The sequence below is a fragment of the Mastigoproctus giganteus genome, unplaced genomic scaffold (assembly GCF_048544385.1).
Source record: "Mastigoproctus giganteus isolate SK-2022 unplaced genomic scaffold, ASM4854438v1 scaffold_15, whole genome shotgun sequence".
Taxonomy (NCBI): Eukaryota; Metazoa; Arthropoda; class Arachnida; order Uropygi; family Thelyphonidae; genus Mastigoproctus; species Mastigoproctus giganteus.
In genome coordinates, this window is record NW_028328292.1 from 7,969,597 (window position 1) to 7,992,728 (window position 23,132).

The following is a 23,132-nucleotide window of genomic DNA, read 5'->3' on the forward strand; positions in this document are numbered from 1 at the left end:
TTTCTTTAAAATGAATTAGATATCAGAGAATGCTCACTCATCTCAATCAGTCATTTTCTTTCTCAGCAAACCAAGGCCAAAACGGAAACACAGTTTCACTTATCTCGTTTTCTTACCTAAGCGGAAATCGAAAAATGCAGAAGTTGATGAGTTGCCAACTTACTCCAAACTAACCTACGTTTAACAATCCACTACGTACTTGCGTTTTAATTCTTCTGATTTTGTCACGCTGAGCTTTTCAAACAAACAGGAGGAATCGAAGATAAAAAAAACAAAAAACAAATTTCCTCTTTCGGGGAGCTTAGGGTTTGTTAGGAAATAGAATTTGTTGCTAAGCCTCCTATGCTGATTGCTATTTCCGAAGTAATCTTTCTTCATTTATCCCGCTGACGGCAAAGACTGATGCACCTCATTAAGATTCTACATTACTTTCAGAGAAGAAGAATGCGAGAGACAGAAGAATCCGATTTACTCCAACAAAAGACAAATTTCGCCGTTGTTTTTTCTTTATAATAACGCGCCGAGTTATTAATAATTTTCCGGATGAAGGACCAAAGCGACAATGTACAGCGCTGTATGTGACATTTTGGTGTGTGTGTGGGAAGAATTATGTACGACTCTAACAGACCAAAATAATAGCTGTCAATTACAGAAACGAATAATTATAGTACCAGAGCAACGTTTTATCTACGAAAATGCTGACGAAAAGTCGCTTTGTGTTGTGATTTTCTCCCACACGTTTAGTATTTAAAAATGCGTGATCGCTGTAGTTTGAATGGTTACTTAAAGAAGTGTTACAGATGGAAGAATAGTGCTCGAACTTTCCTTGAGATATTAGTTTGAATAAAGTGATAATTTTTAACCAATCGAGAGAAGTTGTTCTGTACAGGTATCGTTTTACAGAAAGACTATGCTCTCCATCATAAATCCACGAGTTCAAGACGACCACAATCCATCACACTTCACAGCATGTATGTAAAGGCAATAGTCTTCCACGACCAACAAGCAAAACTGTTAGATGAGTTTACTTCAGAGCCGATGGTAAACAGGGGTGGTAATATTGATGGTTTCGAGTATTGTGACTCCATCATTAACATTTATCAGATGAGGACCAAAAGGGGCAAATCTCGCTATTCTCGAGGAACAACCTCGACTTGCACGAAAGATTTTTTTTTATAAGAGCTCATGGTTTCTTCTTTAATGAATTTAGCATCTAGATGTCTAGAGAAGACACCGTAATCTACAAGAAAATAGGTAAGCAAGTCATCTGAAGGTCTGTTCTTAGGCAAATGCCATATTAGAGACTGCTAAAGTACGTTTCGGATAACTGCACGTTAATACGTCGTTTAAACAAGTTAACTTTTTTTGTCAAAAGGACAGCAACTTCTCTTCTCTCCTCGTAACTCTCAAAAGGAAATTGTGAAAGAAATCAGGGTGTGGAGTACTGCGGTGACTGTTCAACTTATACAACATACGAATGTTCACTACCTTGAGGCAAAGGCAAACAAACATAGGAGAGAAGCTTCTCTTTTCCCACACACACAAAGAAAAACTTTCTTCCATTAGTCGTCCTGAATTTTCTGTTTTGAGCCGTGTTTATCCAAGCCTGTCTTTGTCGTTACTTGATCTTTTACGCAGAAATAAGGAATAAATAAAAGAAATGAACGGTAAATATTGAGCAAATGTCTGCTTATTCTGCAACAGCCACTTAAGAATATCTACCTAACAAGCAGTGTTGACTCACTCGACCACTGGTCTCAACGACTGCCTCGAGAAAGAGGAACTCCAAAGTACCTATTAATGCAAGGGGAGGAGGGGGATGTACACAAGAGGTTCGCTAGTTTGTTTGGATATGTTGCGTGTTTGTTAAGGCATTCTATTTTTACTTTAGTCTTTTGATACTCTGTTTTTTTTTCTCTCTTTATTAATAATTTCATTTTTAATAATACTACATTCTTTAAAATATTTGCGATTTTAACTTATATTTTTATCCTATTTAAATGCTTACGTTGTGATTATTATTTTTTTTCGTCCACAAGCTGAGAACGATTGTACCAAGTAACGAAGAACATTGTAATCGCCTACTGAAGATAAATAGATTTTCTTATTATAGATGGGACAAAAAGAAAGCGTTATATTAGGGTCACCCGAGAACAAACTCATCTACCCATGCGTATTATGTCTGTAATTGTGCGTATTCTCTGGTCGAAAAACCCAAGTTTCTGGGGAGGAGACCCTGCCATCCACGCCTGAGCCACAATATCTCAGTCACGGAGAGAAAGCAGCCCATAAAAGTTCCTCGCGTCATTGACGCGATTTGAACCCGAGCTTTTTCCACCAGGTGTGGGGAAGATGGCGATTATAACCACTGTGCTACACGCACGAACTCGCAGATGCGACAGAGTTTCTTGGAGATACCTGGAGAAGTGAGAGAGGAGAGGACTGTATTGCGTTTTCCTGGAACTTGCTCCGAGCGATAAAGATTCCTGTGCTGTACAGGCCAACTCATACCATCATTCCCGCGGTATTGATCAATCTGATCAAAGGTTGACAGCTTACGCTCCAAAGATGAAATAGAGACCATATTTTAAAATATTTTTACGTCGCTGCCTGTTTTGCATGTTTGAAAGAAGATTAATCAGTTCAGCTATTATATTCACCATAATTTTTCCTACAAAACATTTTCGTTTAGTTTTTCAAATATCTAAAGCTCAATTTTTGAACACCAGCGCTAGAAAGCATTTCTCATGAAGATAAATTTAACGAAAAGGAGCTGCTCTGAGGGTTATAAAGCTGGTCGAAACGTTCAAATCTACTTAATGACAAATGACCATTATTTGAAGTTTAATTTGCTTTCTATCGCAAAACATTTGAAAATTCTTCGGATAATTTAAGATTAAAGACGCGCAGTGATGAAATCAAAATAAAAGAAAAAAAATATATATATAAAGCCATTATTTGAATCCAGTCATATAATTACTCCTATTATGATATAAAGCCTTATAAAAAAAAAGCTTTTATAGCTCCTGAAGCCTGTATATCTCCATCTATAACAACGTGCTAAACTAGGCCTAACTCTTATTTGGATTTAAATTGATATACATTGTGTTTTACCTCATAACATAAATCTGCAATTTTAAAAACACATTTTTATTATGGCAAAACAGTAAATTTGGTTGTTTTAACGGACTATAATAATAAAATCAGAGGATGCGGCAATAAATTTAGGCACATTAAGTAGTCGTGATTACGATGCCATTTTAAGTTTGCTTAAAAATGGTAATTTCTGTATCTATGACTGCATTGATTGGGAGATACAAAAAGTATAATTTTTCACTCAATCAGTAGTTTCTTCACCAACCTAACTCCAAACTCAGCCACGAACAAAAAAGGAGTACTCACCGCGGTATATCTCCAATCTTGGGGGCACGAACCCGGCGTCCACCAGCCTCTCCCCAGGACTGACACAAGCAGCTGGCTGCTGAAAGTAAAGAAAAAGATATAAAAGAAAAGATGGAGCCACTGTAGTCACCTTGTTACATGCAAAAGCACTGCTTATGCCGTAGACGATCTCGCGGGCGCATGTTTACCACACACCGTAAACATTGGAATTATTGACTTATTAAGAACTTAGAGATTCTAACTCATTTCATGCTTGGCTCAGTTATGGCGAAGGAAACCTTGAAGATATTCTGTGGAGTGCTGATAAAGGGAATGCATGCTGTGTGTGTGTCTTGGAAATAAAGGTGTGATACTTAAATGCTAAATGAACCAACTGGCGAATGCGAGAGATTGCACACCTACTGAGATCACGCAGGTGATGGATATTAACGCAAAAAAGGTAGCCATGGTGATGTTGATGTGATATCGCAAAACACAAACTAACTTAGTAATGTTCGCCTCTTCCCCCCTCCCCCATTGCGTGGCTACACGCGGTCGGAAATTTTAATCTAACGTGCATTTGGCAAGGAAATGGGTTCTCGTTGTATAGCATGACCAAGTACTCATACGCTTAGTAAGCAAATATATAGAGCTGGAACACAAACGATTTGATTTTATCTACCCACAAGACTACCAGTATTCCTACATTGCAGTATTTTTTGAGAGAAATGAGTTGTGGACGATATGAACATAGACTCGGATAACACAACAAAATAAAATTCTGTTTTACAAGAAGATTAAAGTAGGAAGGTTCAACGGAGCAATTTATATACGATTTTCCTTTATGTGGGCAATCCGGCTTCTATTATTCCTCTATTTACTAAGGATTTAAAAGCGATGAACAAAATGGCAACCCTGCTATCCATGATCCACCGTTCAAGAGAATCAGGTATCCACAAAGTCAACCAACTCCTGAGACCGACTAATTCAGCCACAATAGAGGAGGGAAGAAAAAGAAAGCTCAAAAATCCCTCGCAACATTGATGGGATCCGAACTGAAGCCCTTCCCAAGTGTCATTGTCAGTGATTGATTATAACCATTGTGCTACTGGCGAAGGCTCAAATAGTTATCTTGCTGCTCAAGTCACTGGATTTTCACGTTTTAGTCTTGAGCTAAAAAGTCTCATTGTATTTCCCTGTAAAGAAAGCTTCCTTAAATGGACAGATTTAGTCTCAGAAATATCACAGGGAAGCGTTCTTTACGGGGGAAAGGCAAGAGGATTTAACAAGTGCCATTACAGGATTCTATTTAGATGAAATTTTGAAGCTTTCGCACGATAAACTGCATCGCTTTATATATAGGCGCACATTGCCTTGTACGGCGTATTTAACGTGATGCACCCAAAATTTAAACATTCAAAGCCAGTAGGGGGAAATCAAAGATTCATGAATTAAAAAATAACTACATATCTGGAAACAGCGATTTATAAATGAAAAACGTAAGACAATCATAAAAAAAAAAAGTTCCTATATAATTAAATACATTCTTCCATACAATTAGATATAGAATATCATATATATAGCAACGTATACAGAAACGGGCAAATTTAGAGCGAATTCGTTCCCTCTGGAACCTTTTACTCAGAGACAGATGGCGCGTATTCAAGACCGAAGCAAATAAAAATGTGAGACACACCATGCAGCTTTACTTCCCTAACGAGATAAATGACTTTGCTATCCGAATATCTGTGCGAAAAAGTAAGACTAATGAGCATGTTCACTCGCTGAATTGGGGCTTGGAGACAGCATAATTTGTCCCTAATCCATTGGGAACTATTCGTATGGCTTCTTATCACATAATCTTTTTGTGTCCTTCCGTTGGTCATAAAAGCCCTGCTTTTCACGTTGTTACCTTTCCAACAAGGTAGTATTGTATGATGAAAATTGTGGAAAATATTATAAACCTTGCACTACCTAACGTTGGAATGGCTTACGTCAGCGTATGAAATATATCGAGTTTGATATTACCATTCTTGTTTAAGAACAAGATTAAAAATATTATAAAGGATAATTAAAAGCAAATACATTTCGCAAATTTAAAGCTAAATTATCATCATTTGGCTTTATAAACCATTTCGCTGCGATTGTTTGTGGTTGAAGATAAACAATACTGTGGCTCGATAACCGACATTTAAGAATATTCAACAAGTTTTCATGGCGTGTTGATCTTGATTCGCATCCTGTGAATATCATGACTAGCTCACAATGGAAATTACTAATTTTTATTTAATTTAATTTCATTATTAAGCCAAGATACTTTACAATTTCACGAAGAACCAGATAAATGTCAGGCTGCATATTTAATCACGTTGCAGGCGTCAATTTACTGGGACCTTTATACAAATGTTAACTGAACATCGGTGGCACCCGTAGCCACTTAGGAACTGCTATTCTAAGCAACACATCCCTCAAAGTCGTAGCTACCTGAAGATCAAATTTTGTTTTCACTCCTCGAGAAGATAAAATACAAAAATAATTCTCGGGATTTGTGATGACTCTTTATAAGTGGTGGTATGATGTAAGGCGACAGAGTATGATATGGTAACATAACGCAATATCATTTTAATGATATCTAAATACAGTAATATTGGTGTGAAAACACCGCAGACAACTCTTAAAGGAAAACTACGACAGTAATGTAATGAGCATCATTTCAACTGTATCTCATATTGTGCTCATCCTTCACAACGAGTTACCTCGAATAAGTAACGCTTCACTAATAGAGAAGACTCTTGTTATTTATTGTCAGTGGACACTACCCCGACAGCACCGTTTCAAGGATTGTTGGCCTTTCATCGGTGGGTGGGCAGGATTTCGATTAAAGTGGCAACTTAATTCTAATCTTAGAACAAAAATGAAGAATAGATATAAAAGAATAGAATGTACCCAATTCACGTTGCTCTTTTGTCCAAAATATTCTGATTTTACTAATTATCAAATAGAATGGCGTAGGATGAGAAAATGTGACTGTTTCGTGTCCTATACCATGTCTTAACAACTATAACTGTGAAGAAAATATTCTTCAGAAGATTCCTTCAGTTTCTGCAGAACAACAACAAAAAAAAAAAAAATGTTTAAACCGATATCTTAGAAAATATTTATTTTAAAAAAATATTTAATATTTCTTAAAAGAAAACGTGAAATCATGATCACAAATAAGATTTGTTTAAGTACTACCTGTTAAAGCTGGAATCATTACATTAGGGCTGGAGCTTTTAGTTAAAAGTGATAGCAAGATAAGCAAGTACTGTATAATTGTCAACACAGATATCCCTTAAAATACCAGAGCGATACAGCTTCAAAAGTGATATAACACGTCTGAGACAACAGGCCTTTAAAAAGCACAATTAGGATGAGTATTAGAGTCAGAAGGGATTTGCAAGGAGAAACCACGCCGGAAGTCTCAATTATCTGTTGTTGTTGTTTTGTATCGAAACAGCTCAGGCCATGAGGCGTCAGTGGCTGTAAATTGCGTGTATTCTGTTTTCGGCTTTCTTGTTTTGGCTAAATGAAATACCTGAGTTTTGTTCAGGGGAAAATCTGCAAAACTACCTTCCGAGCTATAAATGATTCTAGAACTAGGGGCCATAAATTGAAGTTACGGGGGGGGGATGTTTAGACTGGATTGCAGGAAGTTTTATTTTAGCTAGTAATTTATAAATTACTGGAATAAGTTACCTACATGGTTGATAGAGGCTGACAGTTTGGGGAAATTCAAAGGTCAGCTGGATAATTACCTAAGGGAGGAGGGAAATGCATAGGTTGTTCATTTCCTTTTCTCTTATTAATTATTATTTTTTTAAATTTCTTATTATTATTAATTTGTTTTTATTCTTATTATTTTATTTTATTTTTTTTTTGGCTGGTGTAGCATAAGCCATAGGCTTCCTTGCACCATGCGGCCATTACTGATACTGAGATCGGGTATTGTTCAGGTTGTGTAAAACGCTCATAACGATTACCCTCATCTTGAGCAGCATTCGAACCTAGGCATTTTCCACACTGCGTCGAGGGACAGCGAGAGTTCTTAGATAGAGATTAAAGTGCTGTGGGTCAAGGGCAACCAAAAACTACTGGAAACAACATGAAAATAAATCTGAAAGAGCAGATATCAGCAGCAACCGCATGATTACGAGAAAGATTACGAGAAGGCAGATTACGAGAAATCCTTGGCAAAAGATGCTAAGAAAAACAGCAAGGATTTCTTTACTTATATAAACTCTAAAAGGAAGGGGATGAATCTGATTGGTCCACTTGACATCGATGGTTCGACTGTTGATGATCCTGCTCAGATAGCAAACAAACTGAATGAGTATTTTGCATCTACATTCACACGTGAGGAATTATTAAGGTTTGGAAATGGCAGAAGGTTATCAAATTGTAGCAGGATACTTAATGATTTTGTAATAGGCCTGACGTAGCCGAGATGTCAGGAGCGAGAGTGCATAGCACGCGTTCTTTCAGTGGACCGGGGTTCAATCCCGTGACTACTAAATACGATAAATATATTTGTATTGACGATTGATTGTAAACTCTACTGACTTGGTTGTCGTGCCGGAGTATTAAACAGGAAATTTATTTAGTTTCCTGTAATTTGCTAACCCCTGGCATTGCTGCTGTGAAGGGTCTATTGTATATATCATGTTTGTATACAATAAAGATTATATATGTAATAACTGAGAGCAAAGTGGAAAAGAAATTGTTGAAGTTAAACGTAAGAAAAGCACCTGGGGTGGATGGGATCTATCCAGTTATATTAAAGGAGGCGGCAAAGCAACTAAGCAAACCCTTAGCCATAATTATGAGAGCATCCTTGGACTCAGGGGAGGTTCCCACGGACTGGGGATGTGCAAATGTATCCCCAATTCACAAAGGGGGATCGAAGGGTGACACGAGTAATTACAGACCAGTTAGTTTAACTTCTGTTCCGGGTAAAATAATGGAGTCGCTGGTTAAGGATGCATTGCAGGATCATCTAGACAAGACTGCAGCAATAATTCAGACACAGCATGGGTTTGTTAAGGGAAAGTCTTGTCTGAAAAATTGGATTGGATACTATGATGTGGTAACAAAGGAACTGGATGCAAAAAATAATTTTGATATCATATATTTTGATTTCAGGAAAGCTTTTGACACTGCTGTGCATGGAAGACTATTGTACAAATTGGAGCAGAATGGTATTAAGGGTAAGTTGCTACAATGGATGAAAGGATGGTTAAGTGCGAGAAGACAGAGGGTGGTAATCAATGGGTGCTGCTCTTCTTGGACTAATATTATTAGTGGAGTCCCACAGGGTTCGGTGTTAGGTCCACTGTTGTTTTGTATATTTATTAATGATATTGATGAAGGTATATCAGGCTTAGTGTCCAAGTTTGCAGATGATACAAAGGTTGGCAGGGTTGTTAATGACAGTAATGGCAGTATGCTACTGCAACAGGATCTAGATAATTTGTGCAGATGGGCTAAGAAGTGGCAACTGAAGTTTAACTTTGACAAATGCAAATTACTGCATATGGGTAGAAGTAACCCCACAGAAACGTACCAACTTTGTGGTACTACACTTAAGGTGGTAGAAAATGAAAAAGACCTGGGAGTAATTGTGCAGGGAGATATGAAGTTTTCTGAGCAATGCAGACAGGCTGCCAGGGCAGGTCATGGGGTTTTGTCAATGATATATAGGAATTTTGCTAGCAGGGAAAAGGAGGTGATTATCCCTCTGTATAAGGCAATGGTCAGGCCACGCCTTGAGTACTGCGTACAGGTCTGGAGGCCTCATTTTAGGAAGGATGTAGATTTGCTTGAGCGTGTACAGAGAAGGGCAACAAGATTGGTGAGGGGAATGAAGGGATCCTCTTATCAAGAGAGGCTTAAGTTCTGCAAATTGCAGTAGCTGGAGACTAGGCACCTGCGCGGTGATCTGATTGAGGTGTATAAGGCCTTGATTGGTTGAGTACGCTGAGGGGGCATAAATTAAAATTAAGAAAGGACATATGTAGAATAGATGTGCGGAAATTTGCCTTTAGCCATTGGGTGGTTAATTTCTGGAACAAACTTCCATCTGTCGTTGTGGAAGTTGATAGGTTGAATAAATTTAAGGAGGAACTGGACAGGCATTTGGAGGGAATGGTGTGATTTTTTTTTTTTTTTTTTTTTTGGCTGATGCTGCATAAGCTCATACACTTGCTTTCTTGCATCAAGTGCCACTGCTACTACTACTATTAGTTAATTATGACTATATCCTTATATTTCTGCAAAGAAAGGAACCGTTAACTATGGATTACGTGAAATTTAAAACGTATTTTAAAAATCCTTTTTCTGGACTATCAGAAAAAAAAAGTTATCAGCAAATACACCTTTAATAATAATAATAAAAAAAAATGAACTCGCAATAAAGCTTCATAAAAGTGGCAGGCCAGAAGGAACATTGTGCGTTCCATAATACGAGTAAATGGACTAATGATTATTGTTTTCTCGTTTTACTCAAGGAAAAGCAATTTTCCTTATGTGTCGTCATTCTTCCACCATAATAAAAGAAGTGAAGTTTTTAAAAGTTCGTTTATTTTGCGTTCGCCGACAGGGAAAGAATTTGATTGTTTTATTATTTTTGTTTAGTTATTAAAATTCTTTTCATTATTTATTCTTAATTTGGCGATTACGTTAGTAAGAAAGTTTTAAAAAGTATATAATTTATGCCCCAACGGTTATAATTATATTTATTGCACAATCGCCTGTATACTTCAAGACTGGCGAATGCTTTCTCCTTTACTTTTAAATAGTTTCCGCGAAAATAACTCCTATAACAGGGGCCAATTACTGTGGTTCTGCTTGATCTTAAAAAATTAAAATTTCAAAATGCATTAAATTAATACGTATTTACATTTAATTTAAAGTACATGTTTTGAATTGCCAATCACCGGGTAATCTGCAATGTACTAATGAGGAAAAAAAAAAAAACTTTAGAAAAATATAACGCGATAAATGATTAATTCGTTGTTAACCAGGACCAAATATAAAATTTAACACCAATATCTTTAGGTTTTTCGGTTCTATTCGCTTGAAGAATCATTATATCGCGTTTCAGGCACCATTCCGAATTCTGAATTAAAATTTTCTTATACGCTTTTGAAGACTAGATTTCGGGACAATGACTTTCGATTATCATACATTTAGAATTTTCTGTTTTTAAAAGAGAAAATTTTACGCTAGTCAAGATAATAAAACAACAGGCATTCAATGCGTATACACGACATTAATCACTGAATTATGATCACTTGCCTATTACCGTGTTGGGTCAACGTTGGCACTGATTACGGCCGCTACTCGCCTAGGCATTGACTCCAATAGATGTCCGAGACATCCGTAGAGATCTGTAGCCATGCTGCCTGCAAGGCTTTCCACAGTTACACCGCTGATCATCGTCGACGGCGAATGTTGTGGTGTCAACAACACACCAGTTGGACACTAGAGGACTGGAAACGAGAGTGATGAATCAGAATAGATGACAGTTGCGTGTCCATACGTCTCACTTCCCGTTCCAAAACGTCCAAATTGGATTGAGCTCAGGCGAATTTGGAGGCCGATCAGTGGGTGATATCTTCACCGTGTGCCTCGAACCACTTGTGAACAGTGCGGGAGCAATGCCAAGGCCCATTATCGTCTTGGAAGATCCCGTTTCTGTCCGGGAAAAAAATGCAACATAGCAAGGTGTACATGTTGTCCTAAGAGCTGCCGATAGACCTAATCAAAGAAAAGTTGGTCCACATGCACCAGAGGTCTTGGTTCCTGCCAGAAAAACATGCCCCATATTAAGAAACCACTGCCACCTGACTGGATAGTGGCCACAGTGCACGACGAGTTCATGGACTCGTGTTCTTGATCCACACACGAAGGCGTCCGTCGATGTATTGCACCAGGTATTTGGACTCATCACTCTCGTTTCCAGTCCTCCAGTGTCCAACTGATGTGTTGTTGACACCACAACATTCGCCGTCGACGATGATCAGCGGTGAGGAGAGGGGTGTCTCTTGTGTCGTATACTATGGAAACCCAATCCCATACGTCTGAGAGTGGGGCACACTTGTCATTTTGGATATTGTCCTTGCATTCCCGATATTGATTTGCGATGTCAGCTGTCGCACAGTGACCTACCGTTGAGCTCATACATCGCGCTGCACCCTTCGCTTATCACGAACATCCATATTGCGTAATCCTTCACAGTTCTGTCGGCGGGAGGTGATTTAACCCGTTCAACACCATTTTTGTATGTTTAACCACAGTGGGCCGTGGGCAACAAACAAGACATGCCGTTTCCGATATGGAAGCACCCGATGCCTTGCTCCCACAATCATACCTTTTTGAAACTCCGTGATATCGTTACTACGTCCCATAACTGCTACTTTTTTCCAATTTGACTTGCACTGCCAGATGCAAATTACCACTGCTCTAGCGTACGTAACTGTTCGGGCTTTTATACCGCGAGCTATACGGCATAGTCCAAGCTATGGGGATGGGGTGGTCATAACTCAGTGATCACTGAGTGTAAATGCGTATAACGAACCGGAACTGCGTTCCAATGCGTCTCTATCCCTCTCCCTCTATCGATGTAGAATACATACTATGTACTCAGATAATAACTTGTTTCCTTTATGTATGACCATAACATGACCTCCAAAAAATCCGGCAGACCTTAAATTCCAAAGGTTGCCGAATTTCGAAGATTCAATTGTACTACAGATTCCAATAACCATTCTGATCTGTATTTCTAAAACTAAGATTCCTGCAGGCTCGAATCCAAAAGAAAAAATAATATATATATATCGTAGAAGCAGTGTATAAAAATGAAATTAAGCAGTTTTAGAAAATTTGTTAAATTATTTGTTTTTAAAATCCCAGAGGCCCGAGTTAACTCTAACCGTTTCACTGTTGTAAAGCACAACGCCAGATGGCGCTGCAATATTTAACGAGCGGTAGAAAATAGGCAGCAGATAACGCGGCTATGCACCTCGTAAATCACGGACAATGACATTCCTGAAAAGCAGTGCTTGCTGTGGCTGCAAAAGTTTTGGGCGTAATCTGAGAAGATTAACAATACCTGGAGAAACTAAGTGGCAGAATGGTGATTAAAGCAAAAGTTCCTAGCAGTAATTACTAGCAAAAAGCGTTGTTATAGGCATTAATTTTCGCTCGTTATTTATGAAGACAGCGAGGTAAAACTAATGATTACCTCTAGAACAAATTTCGGCATGAAAGGTCGGATAAGGCTTGTTACCTTATACGCGTGCAGATAATAATTAAAACTTCCAGTTAATTAGCTAATGGCCAAACAAGAACCGCAAGGATATCATTAAATGTTCAGCGTACACGTCGAAATTAAACAATTCGGACGGATGGTGCTGTACTCAAACGAATCGCCATTTTAAATCTGTGTAAACGTAAGCGCTCAAATATTTCTAAGCGCGGAAGAAACACGCCTACACATAACAAAATGATATTACTGCATCGGAATGTACCATTCGCTGGGGACTGAAGGAAAGATAATTGCTGCGACACGCTCACTTAACTGATACTGAAGACAAATTAGAGATATTTGCCGCTACCCATTAGGGCAAATTCTCTAAATGCATTGTTTTATTATACCGCAATTTTGAACCGGACTGCAAGTCTGTGATTAACATTTTCCATGGATTGGACGCTGTGGTTTAATAACAAACATAACTTAGGGTCGATAAAATTGCGGTTATATCTCAGTGAATGATACATCGACCGAAATTATGGTTAGAATAGTACTTCATTAAAAAAAAACTAATGAATGCTTGCTTAAAAAAAAAAAAAAATCAGGTTAAATTTTTCTAAAACAAATTTCGATTTTGAGCAAGACAGCTTTTATGATTCTGTTCGTGTTCTGATTACAGACTAATAATATCGTATTTTTGTTGAACATACCTCATCCATGTTTAATGGCATTCTTTTAAACCGATTTCAAATTATTTGCAAGAGACTGATGACGTCAGCGATTGTCTGCCACCTTTATTGAGCTGAAGGATGTCCTGTATGTCTCTGTAATCAACAGACACGCGGTTGGGAACTTGCAAACGCCGTTTGCTTTACTGATCGGCCAAAGTACTTCTACAAGAAACAGAGCAGTAATCAGGATGGATGGGATTAAACTTCTCTTCTGTATTTTCCAAATGAAATATGACTAAAACGTAGAAGCCTGAAATCGAAGTGGTTGGTAATCTCGTTCCCAAGGGCGAAATGACGTTTTTATGGGCGCAAAACTGAGTTTATAATGTGGCGTGAAATGAAGTCTCCGAAAGAAAGTCATTTCCTTAATGCAGTTGGGCTCTTAGGTTTCGAGGGCTGTGGCTCAAAAACGATTTATAGCACTACGAATTGACTACTTTAATGAACTGAAAGTTTCCCATCCTAAGAAGGTGCGAAAAACAGCGATTTTAGTTCTCAGAAACGCGGTCCAAAGTGGAGAAAATGAAAGTGGCTGTTTAGCAACCAACACATGTCCAGAACTTAGTCAATACTAGTAATAAAATTAAGAAGTATTCGGACAAGTATTCAGTGTGCACTTCGCATTAAAAATCTTCATTTAAAACTGGAATAAAATGCTCAAAGTTTTATTTAATGCGCTATTTATATTGGAGTAGGCATTCCGATAACTGTCCCTGATCCTTCCCCCAAAAAGATAAAAAAAAAATAGTCTTTTGAAATACATGTATAATAATAAAATTATAACTTTTATGAAAGATTCTAGTGCCATCTATCGGACAGAGTACTACGCAGATAATTATTGCTTCTTTAAATTTCGCTTTCCTTGGAATTTTAATTACCAGAGCCACATGGCGGACGTCAAGATGATTAGCTACCCACTTTAGCACATAGTGAGATGTCCAGCGGTTGGAAAATAAGGTCACAGAAGTCGAAAGCGAACTTGTAATAACACATCGTAAAGTGTTTGATATCCCAGCTACGTTATTACAGTAATGAATCAAAAATGCCTAGTTGTTATCGGAAATAACAATGAAAAGCAGTTTTTATGTAAACTAACGTGGCTAGTTGCCAAATTGGAAAATTGATTGTCTAATGAGACAATAGATCCATCTAGTGGTTTTTCTACGCACTACATTTATTAAAATATTTTACTTTTTTTCTTTTTTTATTTTCTTCTAATAAAAAACACAAGAAATCGCCATTAATAAAATGAACATTGTATGAACTCGCACGCCAATAAAAAAAAATGTTTAGCTCAGCAATAAATAGAATGGGCTTTTTTTGTTTTACGACGAAGACAAGTATTCGAAAGACAGCATTAAAATGCGAGGTGCTTTATTCATTCTCCATTTTAAGAAAACTTATAGGCGTGTGTGGAATGTTAATCAAGTGAGTCATGGGACAACTTGTCATTTATCCAAGTTTTAATGAGGACAGTTATTAGCCCACTGAAGTTCCGGTGTAACAGTATTTATAAATTTTGCAAAGAATGGCGCTAATGATTGTTCGCACGACAGGAACTGTGACACAATAACAGCTTTAAAAAACAATTGGAATATGGATGTGACGTCATAAGAATAACATGCTTAGTTTTCCTAAAAGAGACAACCAGATTTTGACGAAAGTAACTGAATCAAAACTTAAAGCATTTTTAATATCGTAATAAATGCTAATCGAAGGACAAACGTATCGGTTTCGATTCAATGTCAATCAAACCAAAAAAAAAAAAAAAAGTTTCGATTTCGATTCAATATCAGTCGAAAGACAAACATCAGTGAGAAAAAAACAGAATAGGCTAACTCAAAACAACGCCTTCTTATGGAGTAATGCGTTATGAATCCGGGTATAAAATATTTTGTCAGCTTAGGTGATAGGCAATGTGCCTTACAGACTTGATAACGGATCCTAAAAGTGGATCCGAAACGTTGTCATTAGTGAGAATAATACCTTCTATTAGATAAACTGTTATTTTGTAATTATAAATATGAAGAGCACAATGTTATTTTGTTATTATGGTTGCTACAGAACATCCATTTTTTCGTTTTATTTTATTTTTAGTATGTACCGTGTTTGTGTTGTGGGCAATTCGCACTCAACTACACTATAACTATGTTCGCCCTTTATGCCAGCCATTCCAGCATCTGCTATTAATCAAACTACTAATCTCTCTCTAGGCATCGCAAACTATACATCGCAAACAAACCGGTTTCCACCAGACAAAGCGCACCTTCTCCGGGCCATCGATCTTAACGAGTAAGATCGTGGAGCGCATGGTAACGATATTTTTCTTGAGCTGAAAGTGACAGATGGTACTGCATGTACAAATCAATTGGTACCAGAAGCGAAGTGGGTAGTTAGGTGAATGAGGCGGCCGGTACTGAACGGAGGCGGTAGCTAAGATATTTGCATGCAGAGGAAGTTAAAGTTAACGAGGTAAGAGAATGTAGGGCGTGTCGCCAAGGAGAGACGCACCGTAACCTGCCTCCCCACCCATTATGTGACCTTTTGTTAGATTCATTGTTTAAATCTATTCGTGGAACTGGATTTACGTTTTCCTAGAAAAGGATGGATAAGTAGCCCGTATTCAAGAGATGGTCATAATTAAGAAGGGGCCTTACCAAAAGGAACAGCGGATGCAAACTCACAAGAACACTATAATCACCACAGTGTCAAAGGGTTATAATCAATCGCAATGTCTGTTAACAAACTCACATATTGATGAAAAGAATGAACATAGACAAAACACCCCTTCCCCCAAAAAATATACATATGTAAATTATCAACTCAATTCTCTATACACTGCTCGAAAAAAATTAACAGAACACGTAGAAAACGTGGTGTAACTCGTACAGCTTGCGATGAAGCGCGAAAAAAATTGGCATGGTAGTGTACCATAGAATAACGATGAAATGAGAAGACAGCGAGAAACTTCGGACATGTATAAGGGACATTTATAGGAATTGTATTAAGAATTACCAAAAAAGGTCACATCACGGCAGTCGATACAAGATGCTCGAAAATATGGTCACATGTACGTCGTATGATCCCTTCCAACTGCTAAACAAGGCTGACAGCGATGAACCATTTTCGATATAAGGGTGTCTGTAAGATTCTGTGGCAACAAATCCGATTCATCCACCAGCGCAGATCTTAGCTCACCAAATGACCAAAGAGTTGGCTGTAGGCATGGGCGTCCCACAAATGTTCGATGGGATTTAAGTCTGTGATCGTGCTGGCCACGGCAGTCGTTGGATATCTTCAGTTTCAAGATGTTCCTCCACTTCTTGAGCTCTATGTGCAGTGGCGTTTTCGCGCATGAAAAAAAAAAAAAAAAAAAAATCTGCGCCAACGGCACCCTAAAAAATACATGAGTTGGAAGAAAAATGGGATGTTAGCAGGTCAGCTTTATCCTTGGTCGAAGTTACAACAGAACCATGTGGTTTTGACAGAGGTGGGAGCAGAGATGGGCAAAAGTTGTGGCCAATATCTTTGGCAAGAGACCAGAATGCTCGGCTACCATTAGGGCAAGAAGCAAGTTTTCTACTCTTAGCCTGTTCAGAATCTAGTTTGGACTGATTAATAACTGCTTTACAATTGTTGCGAGCTTTCGTGTAGGCAGAAAATGAAACCGAAGAATTGGAAAGAAACAAGCCAATTACGATATGCAACGTTCTTCTCTTGAACAGCCTTAGCACATTTATTGCAAAACCAAGGTTTAAATAAGGGACGAGATTTTAAAGTGGAGTGTGGAATAAAGGATTCCATTCCCACAAGAATAATTTCACGGACACGATCTGAGCAAACATTGACATCGGAAGTTTTGAAACAGTCCGACCAAAAAAAGAAATTTTGCAGGTCATCCCATTTTGCATTCTTGTAATGCCAAACAACACGAGGTTGGGAATAGCCATGAGATAAAGGCTCCATTGGAGAAGAGACAATCGCCAAGTTGTGATCTGAGGTACCTAAAGGACCACTTCCTTCAACCGTGTACTTTAGAAGGGTTGTTTGGGAGAAAAAGATAAAGCGTGTTGGCTGTATGGTGAGGATTGTCCGGTATTCTTGTACGTAAATGAATTATCTGTGCAAGGTCATTAGAAATTGAAAAAGCCTCAGTTCGACCAGTTGGGTCGGTGTGACTAGAAAACGGAAGCCAGCTGGAGTTGTGAACATTAAAATCACCAAGGAAAATTACCTCACTGTTAGGAAAGTTGGACTGGAGAAAGTCAAGTTGCAGAGAGAGGAATTCAAAGAGCTCCAAGTGATTAGTGGAGTTGGGAGAACGGTAGAGTCAACAGATGAATTTGACACAATGAGGTAGAGAGATTTTAAGCCAGATAAGATCGAAGAGAGGAGATTCCAAATTACCAATTCTGTGACAGGGAATATCGGAACAGACATATGCACAAATACCACCTTTGAGGCAAAAGGAATCATACAGTGAATAATTTGGGCAGCTGAGATGAGCAGTAGTTGAATCAACCGATAACTGAGATTCTGTCAGAAAAAGTACATGGGGTTTGGCAGACTGCAAGTGGAAATGGACATCGTTGAGATTCGAATTGAGACCACGTATATTTGTGAAATGAATTAGGAAGTGTTTGGGAGGTTCAGATCTTTTCCCAGATAAGCTTACTCTATTAGTTTGACAATTCAAGGTGTATTCAATAGTTAGAAAAAGTGGGGGAGGGGACATGCTGTATGAAGTAATGAAATTTTTGGATATAGCGTACACATGGTAAGAATATACCCAGATACTTGACATGATAACGTGGCCTCGACAATGCCCCCCGCATACACACTACTCGGACTCCCTCCAGTCACTATCTGGCAGAGTAGAGGTAGCAAGATTATACACTAGCTGATCCGGAAGCCTCCTAGAGAGTTACCAATAGGTTCGGTCCGGTGTACTAACCAGCGGCCGGCTTGCAAACACCGTTTTAGAGCTGTACCATGGAAATGTAAGGAATATTGGATCTCACCACGATGTCTATCATAACCTCAAAAGTCATCAATCATACTGCATGATGGAAGAGATGGGGAAGGGTTGACCGGAACTTAGCTCTGGAGACTAAACATGGATTCTACCACTTCAAGCCTCCAATAAGCAAAGTGGTGGAATTGCACCGGTTGATGAGTCACCTACCACCTAGTATTGCCTGGTAACACAGAGGGGCGGCATTCCTCCATGTGGTGTGGGCGCCACACCTCGATCCCTGCTTACGTTGGTTCATACCTGGGTGGTCACCCACAGTGAGCTTTTGCATGCAGGTTATATATACCCAAGATTACTAACAGTCCCACCATCGTGACGGTGCAAGCAGAGGATTTGGCTGTCACTGACCGTCCGGACGTTGCCAAAATTGGGTCTACTTGACTTGAATGTCAACCGAATATCAGTTCCATCAGCGATTTAGACTCCCAGGTAGCCAGTACAACTTGTCTGGCATATCTGAGAGAATGTCTGTGACATCCTCAAGGACCAAAGTTATTTGTTTTATAGATCAAATTATTACTTTAAGGCTGGCTATAGTCTCCGGCTAACGTACGTGGACATGGGTCAAATGATCAAAAAATGTACGCCAGATACATTCGTCCATCACAGCTTCATTCGGTACTTTTCTCCACTGAAATCTCTCCTCATGCTCCTCAGTAATATCGCCGATATTTGGTCTGAAAAAAAAAAAAAAAAAAAAATTGTATGTGACAGTGCAAGTAACGAAGCATGAATGACGTCCTACGTTCGATTTTTACATAATTTTCATTCAACCTGTTAACTAGTTCTTCATGTATACACTTAAGTTTACTACGAAAGCCATCCACTACAAAATGAAACGACTGCTAGGCATTTCGCACAGCATGAGACATTTTGTCTTCTAGTTCTTGTGAAGCCAACATCTGCTTAACTTGTGGACAAATAAATGCTGTTTCACTATTGCAACAAACAGTTTTAGAAGCATAGAATGTATATGCTTGAAGTGTCACTCTGAGGATGTAATGCTTTAACGAATTATTTGACTAGTCTCAGCCTGATATAGGGCGCCTCTGTAGCCAGGTGGGAAGGAGCAGCAGTGCGTAGCACACGCTTCTTGATTAGACCGGGGTTCGAGCCCGTCACCACCAAATACGGAGGATGCGGAAAGGTCAGGGAATGACCACCGCATATCCCCAGAGCAATATGGCCTTAGTTGATAATGCTTCTAAAAACCAAAAAACAAACAAGCCTGATATAGAGTGGGGGAAGCAAGTCTTTATTTTTTGGAAGAAAACAACAAGCGACAAAATTCGTGCGTCAGGCCACAACTCAATTCTGACAAACCATTTTCTTCCCCTTTGTTATGGCCCGCCTCCTTGTGGCATGGACGGGCACTGGGAGGCAGCGGTTAGCTTCCTGGAGATTGCTGCCGCCAGTAGTTAACGGTCAGAAACAACTAAATGTATATTGTGCAACATACCACTATGTCCGGACCATTTTACAGAGTTCTGTATTACCACAGTGTACCATGGCAGAATTGAACTAAAGTTCAAGAATCCGTCTTACATAAGCTATAATACATATCTATGTCTTCTTCATATAAATTTCGCAAAAATGTAAAACCTTCAATTGCTGCCAAACTATTGACACTAGGGAAAATAAAGATACCCCTGGATTCATGAAACAAGTTGTATTGCATAATGCGAGCCTTCCGACAGCCTTGAACAGGTCTTTCTAATTTATCTATTAATTTACACAGACTATAAGCAGATATTTACAAATATACTTGAATTCCATTTCCACATGGAATAGATACGTGTGAAACAGCATCTACAACTCATAGATGGCACCCTTTTTTTTTTTTAAATTGTTGCGCAAAAAACTAAAACCGGCAAAAATAAGCCTTTTCATGTGATCTTATTTCCTATGGTGTCTACTCTACGTTTCACAACAAGTTGCCTTCATACTTTCAAATAAATAACATTTTCTAAAAGAGAAGCGTTTTTCTGTTTAATTTTCCAGCTGGCTTCCGTTTTCTAGTCACACCGACCCAACTGGTCGAACTGAGGCTTTTTCAATTTCTAATGACCTTGCACAGATAATTCATTTACGTACAAGAATACCGGACAATCCTCACCATACAGCCAACACGCTTTATCGTTTAAGTGAAGTGATTTAACAGAGTTTGAAAGTGACGTGTTGGATGCTACTATCAACAACATGGATGGTGGACTGTTTAGAACAGAACCGAAATTTCATAATAATACCGCCATACAATTGGTTACTGCGAAAATCCGAAATTTCTTGGATAAACCAAGATTAAAAGATTATGAATATCAACCCTATGCTATAACAGTATAAGGCTGATGATATTCATAAAAGAAAATGAAAGATGAAAACATAAAAAATAAAACTCCAGTTGTAAGGGATTTACATACTAGTTCTACACGTTTATGAAATGTATTGATAACAGAAGAAAAAATTAATGATTAGTCATTAATTTGAGGAGATTACCAACCCCAAAGAGGAATATGCATTCGATATGGACCAATGAACGGCGCCTTACCTACATTAAATGTATACTCTGGTGTTAATAAATTTGTAAAATCCGCGCTTACCTTACAACTTTCTAGGACCAAAGTGTAATATTTAAACATACCACTGTGGTCTTCAAATACTCAAGTACCGATTGTAACTGCGGGTAACACAATGACAACACACCAGAAATTGATACAGAAGATATTAAGAGGCGACCCTGTGGAAGTGATCTAGTATGAAAATAGCCCAGTATATTGTAAACGTAAACACGTTCAACCAATGAACTCGCAGCGGCCACTTTCATTTTCATAAAAGCTTTCAGCTCAAGGACAGCGTTTTAATAATGGAGGAAGAGTGTTGTGAAATATCTGATGTCCACCGTCACAAAACACGAAAAATACGTGGATTGTTGTTCGCTTGAATATGCCTGGATTTACTTGTATAAAATACATCACGCAACCATAATCTGAATTATGTTACAACGTATATGAAATACTGTTAGCAGTTTTACTGAATTATTGTCATCAATTAATATATGTACAGTAGCGGACAAAACATTTAAAAATTAAGAGGCAACTGCGTCTCGTCTGAGTGTAAAATGAAGAATGGAATGTGACAAGTGTGTGTGAGTAAAAGTAGTGTTAAATAATGCACGAATTATTTTTTGCCCTTAAATATATGTCATATAAAATTAAAAAAAAAAAAAGTATTCATGTACATGTTAGCATGACAGGCGAGTGAATGGTTAGCGTGCATGTAGAACGTGTGTTGTTCTGACAGCCTTCTCCCCCTGCAGTAGAGATAACTGTTCAGGAAACCCCCTGCCTGCTGACGCCATGTCGTCCGGCAAGTGTGGGACTTCCATTCCTCCAGCGCCATCTCCCCCCCCCCCCACAAACACAAGACGCTGAGCCTATGACTTCACTTTTCTCCTGAAATCCCATTCCTCATCTCCCATCCAAACCTTTCGCTTGGTGGGCGCTACCACCCTAAATCTATTTCTGCTCTTAACAGTCACACCCGTGGAAGTTAGGCCTCCTCCACTGGGGTGTCCCTCTATCCGTTTAACTTCTGCAATAAAGGTAGAAGTCCCTCTACCATCCACCGTCTTTACCTTTACTTGTACTCCTTATCTCATACTATCTCCCCCGCGTTCCATTCCAATAAAAACTTCTGGGTTTTTTTTGTTTTTCCCGCCCTTGCGTGGCAAGCTCAGGCGATGCCAGAGTTTGCCCCACCCAGAAACCCATACCCTATTCCTGGCGCACCTACACATAGTTATGGACCAGCAATGGGGAAACCCTGGCAAACCAGATGGGAGGAGACAGCCTTGGAGAGACCTCTTGGTCTTCCAAGGTTTCACATGGCTAAGTGGCCTGAGGAACAACAGATCAACATTACACTCTCTGGCCTTTACAGAGTTTGTACTGCGATACAGAGTATACGAAAAGTAGGTGGGGAGACCACAGCAGTCGCAATACAGTAAACACTGGGTCCTTTTCTCCAGCATTAAAACCCGTACCAGGTACTCCTGAACTAGGATTTGTTCTGTCTGCTCATAAATCTTTTGGTTGCTGTTCGTACCGTTGTTTTTGGCAGCTCCCTCCATGTTATCGTGCGTGTGGAATCGATAGCCAAACAGCTCATTTTTTTAAGTTTCCAAAACAATATAATCGCAAGGACACAAGTTGGGACTCGATGGAGGATGCTTAAATCACATCGCCAAACGGTTTCTTTATCGTTACCATAGTGTGTTGAAGAGCATTGTCATATAACGAAATGACACCTATTTCGTTACATGACAATGACACCCATCAGTCAGACATTGATATTTTGTTTTTAACGGCATGCCCAAAAAACTGCTTTGAGGGCTGCTACGTAATTTCGTTAAGTTAGCTGTTTCACCCACGAAGCGGCAGAACAGCAGACCCTATGAATCGAAGAACATCACGAGAATAGCAGTTACATTGCTTTCGAAAGCCTTAAATTATTTCGGCTGTGGTCAGGACTGACATTTCCACTGCATATTGCATCGCTTCCTCTGGTTCAAAGTGCCTGCACAATGTCTCATCCAAAGTCACTGTGCGATCCAAGGAGTAATTTCCTTACTCTTCATATCGGGTTAGGTGCTGCAGACAACTGCAAACATTGTAGCCACAAATTCCTCATTCGCAAA

General features: G+C 38.9%; 1 protein-coding gene across 4 annotated transcripts in view; it reads right to left on the reverse strand.

The window, feature by feature from the left end:
* The window catches only part of LOC150074938 (calcium/calmodulin-dependent protein kinase kinase 1-like), a 261,753-nt gene that overhangs the window by 49,406 nt on the left and 189,215 nt on the right, over positions 1 to 23,132 (reverse strand). For 2 of the 4 annotated variants that reach the window (XM_090389358.1, XM_090389357.1), the window contains one exon: positions 3,403 to 3,478. In XM_090389358.1, the coding sequence (XP_090245484.1) occupies positions 3,403 to 3,478 (76 nt within the window). Of the gene's footprint in view, positions 1 to 3,402; positions 3,482 to 23,132 lie in introns of all 4 variants that reach the window. The other 2 variants (XM_090389356.1, XM_090389355.1) reach the window with 1 other exon arrangement.